At 34.7% G+C, this 2,540-nt stretch overlaps 1 protein-coding gene across 1 annotated transcript in view; it reads left to right on the top strand.

Moving 5' to 3' along the window:
- Positions 2,360-2,540, top strand: part of LOC109848294 (60S ribosomal protein L8-like) — a 5,663-nt gene continuing 5,482 nt past the window's right edge. The window contains 1 exon segment of the mRNA XM_020417726.1: positions 2,360-2,538. Within this exon segment, the coding sequence (XP_020273315.1) occupies positions 2,424-2,538 (115 nt within the window). The 5' untranslated portion in view covers positions 2,360-2,423.

The following is a 2,540-nucleotide window of genomic DNA, read 5'->3' as shown; positions in this document are numbered from 1 at the left end:
GGAGAGAGGGAGAGCAGGGAATTAAAAATGAAGAGGAGGAGGTTGAGCTGTCGAATTGTGAGAGGGAGGGAGAAAAAGGAAAGTATGAGAGAGAGAATTACGAGAGTAAATAGGACATAGTTAAATGGTGATTAGGGAATTGATTGGCAGTGATTATGGCTGATTGGGAAAAAGAATTTGGAAGGAATTCAAATGGGAGGAAATTAAGAGAGGGAAAAAAATTTCGAAATTTCCACATAATATTCTCAATTATATTAATAATTAATAATCAACCAAAAATCTTTTTATTAATATTTATATACTACTATACTATGCTCAAGTTTACATCAAATATAATAAGGTTATTAATAATATTAGTCACCAAATGATTATATATAAAAATCACTAAACCGTAAATTAATATTTAGCAGAATTAAAAATACAAGACTATATATTTTATTATTTATTTATTTTAAAAACTCAGAAAATTCCAGAAATTAGGAAAAGTATTAATAAAATATAATATAATATGTTAAATACTAGTAAAATTTATTTAAATACGTATCAAAATTTACGGTCATTACAAATAGTATCTGTATGTTTAAATAGTAATAGTATTATTAAATAGTAACAATACTTATGATTAGTACCCGTACATATGAATAGTAACAGTAATTTCGGCTATAGACAGATACGTATAATTCTAGCTAGGAAGATCATGTCTTTAGGGATTTAAAAATATTCTATTCATCAATATCATGTCTTTAGGGATTTGATCTAATATTCTATTCATCAAATTTCATCAATATCATGTCTTTTCTTTATTTTTGAGATTTGATCTAAAATTCTATTTATCAATTTTTATCAAGATCAAAACTAACTGGGGATGAGTTAAAAAAGAGATGAACTTGTGTTTATTGATCTCTAAAATTAGAATCCCTATCCGTTCCTGCTCTCTGAATAGCCAAAATCACATTCCTCTTTTCCACTCTTTTCTTTCTCTCTCCTCTCACATTCCTCTTTCTCTCTTTCTGCTGTGTGAGGAGAGTACAAGGGGAGGGGGATATTTATAGAGTGACGAGAGGAGGGTTGGTGAGAGAGGGTAGGTGGCATAGGGTTAGGCGGAATAAAATAATATATATATATATATATGTAATATTTTATATTATTTAAAAGTATGATTTCAAACCCCATTTTTAGAAAGCAATGAAAATTTACCTATAGCACCGTATCTATATTCTAAGATCAATGGTACAAACCACACATCCATCTGATCAACAGAAAAATTATTAAAAATACAAATGCGACAGATACCAACAGACTCGCGATACCGTTCTCAAAATAGTGTTTCAGTCTCCGTTGTCAGAATACAACGAAACTTTAACCACAATACGATCTCGACATTCTAAAATCAATGACGTAAATCTCATGCTCATCTGATCAACAAAAAAATTACTAAAAATAAAATAGTAACAATTTTTAGTAGACTCGTGATACCGGGGCTGAAACTGCGAATCGATCTCAAGTCGATTCCAATCTGATCCATTCATCCCCGAATGATCATCAATCATAATAAAATTCATTTCTTATTATTTAAAATTATTTTTTAATTTTTTAGGGTTTTACATTCAGTTACCATGCCTAATCTAAACTAGGCTAAGTTTTATGGTGGTTTGCCTAATTAGATATGAGAGATTTGAGAAATATCTTATCCTCAATATATCATGTTAAGAGATATCAATTGAGTAATTAATCTCTCTAATTGTTAACTTTCATAACTTTCTTGCTCTACGCCGGTTGTACCATCTTATGCCAATGAGGCACTATCATGTGGACTTACTTGCAGGCCAAATAACTACATTAACCACCGAGTATCAGGATGATGACACATGTACCACTTGATCTACCAAGACAATGAGTATAAATGCAACACCCTAAACTCAGGTAAATAGATCCTTCATCTTAACTGTCAATTTTAGTCCATGAAATCCTCCTCTCAAAACCCTAGCCTAAATTCCTATTACTTTGACTTTCATCATCAAGAGTTTTATTTAGGCATCATATGAGCATTGGTGAACAACCTACCCTACCATAATCAATTTGACAGCTTTTTTTTTTTTTATCTCGTGCAATCTTAACCAAAGATCAACACTAGATATCTAAAAAGATCACGTGACCCTCTCCACCGAGTCCTATCTTATGGACTCAGTCTATGAGAACAGATATGGGAGGGACCGGCGGGGGGGGGGGTAGTGTAAATCCACGTGCAGCCCTCACGGCTCAGGTCACGCCATCAATCATTACCCGAAGTTAACCCGACCCGCTCACCAAATCAATTCAATCCCAGCCGTCCACCTTCCTATAAAACCCACACACTCATTTCCCCACCCTTATCACGAAACCCTAACCCTAATCCTTTCCGACTTCTCAGCAGCTAGCTAGCCATGGGTCGCGTGATAAGAGCCCAGCGTAAGGGTGCAGGCTCCGTGTTCAAATCCCACACCCACCACCGCAAGGGGCCCGCTCGCTTCCGCAGCCTTGACTTCGGTGAGCGCAACGGC

Source organism: Asparagus officinalis, chromosome 7 (genome assembly GCF_001876935.1).
Source record: "Asparagus officinalis chromosome 7, Aspof.V1, whole genome shotgun sequence".
In the NCBI taxonomy this organism is placed as follows: domain Eukaryota; kingdom Viridiplantae; phylum Streptophyta; class Magnoliopsida; order Asparagales; family Asparagaceae; genus Asparagus; species Asparagus officinalis.
This window is presented reverse-complemented; position numbering and strand designations above follow the sequence as displayed.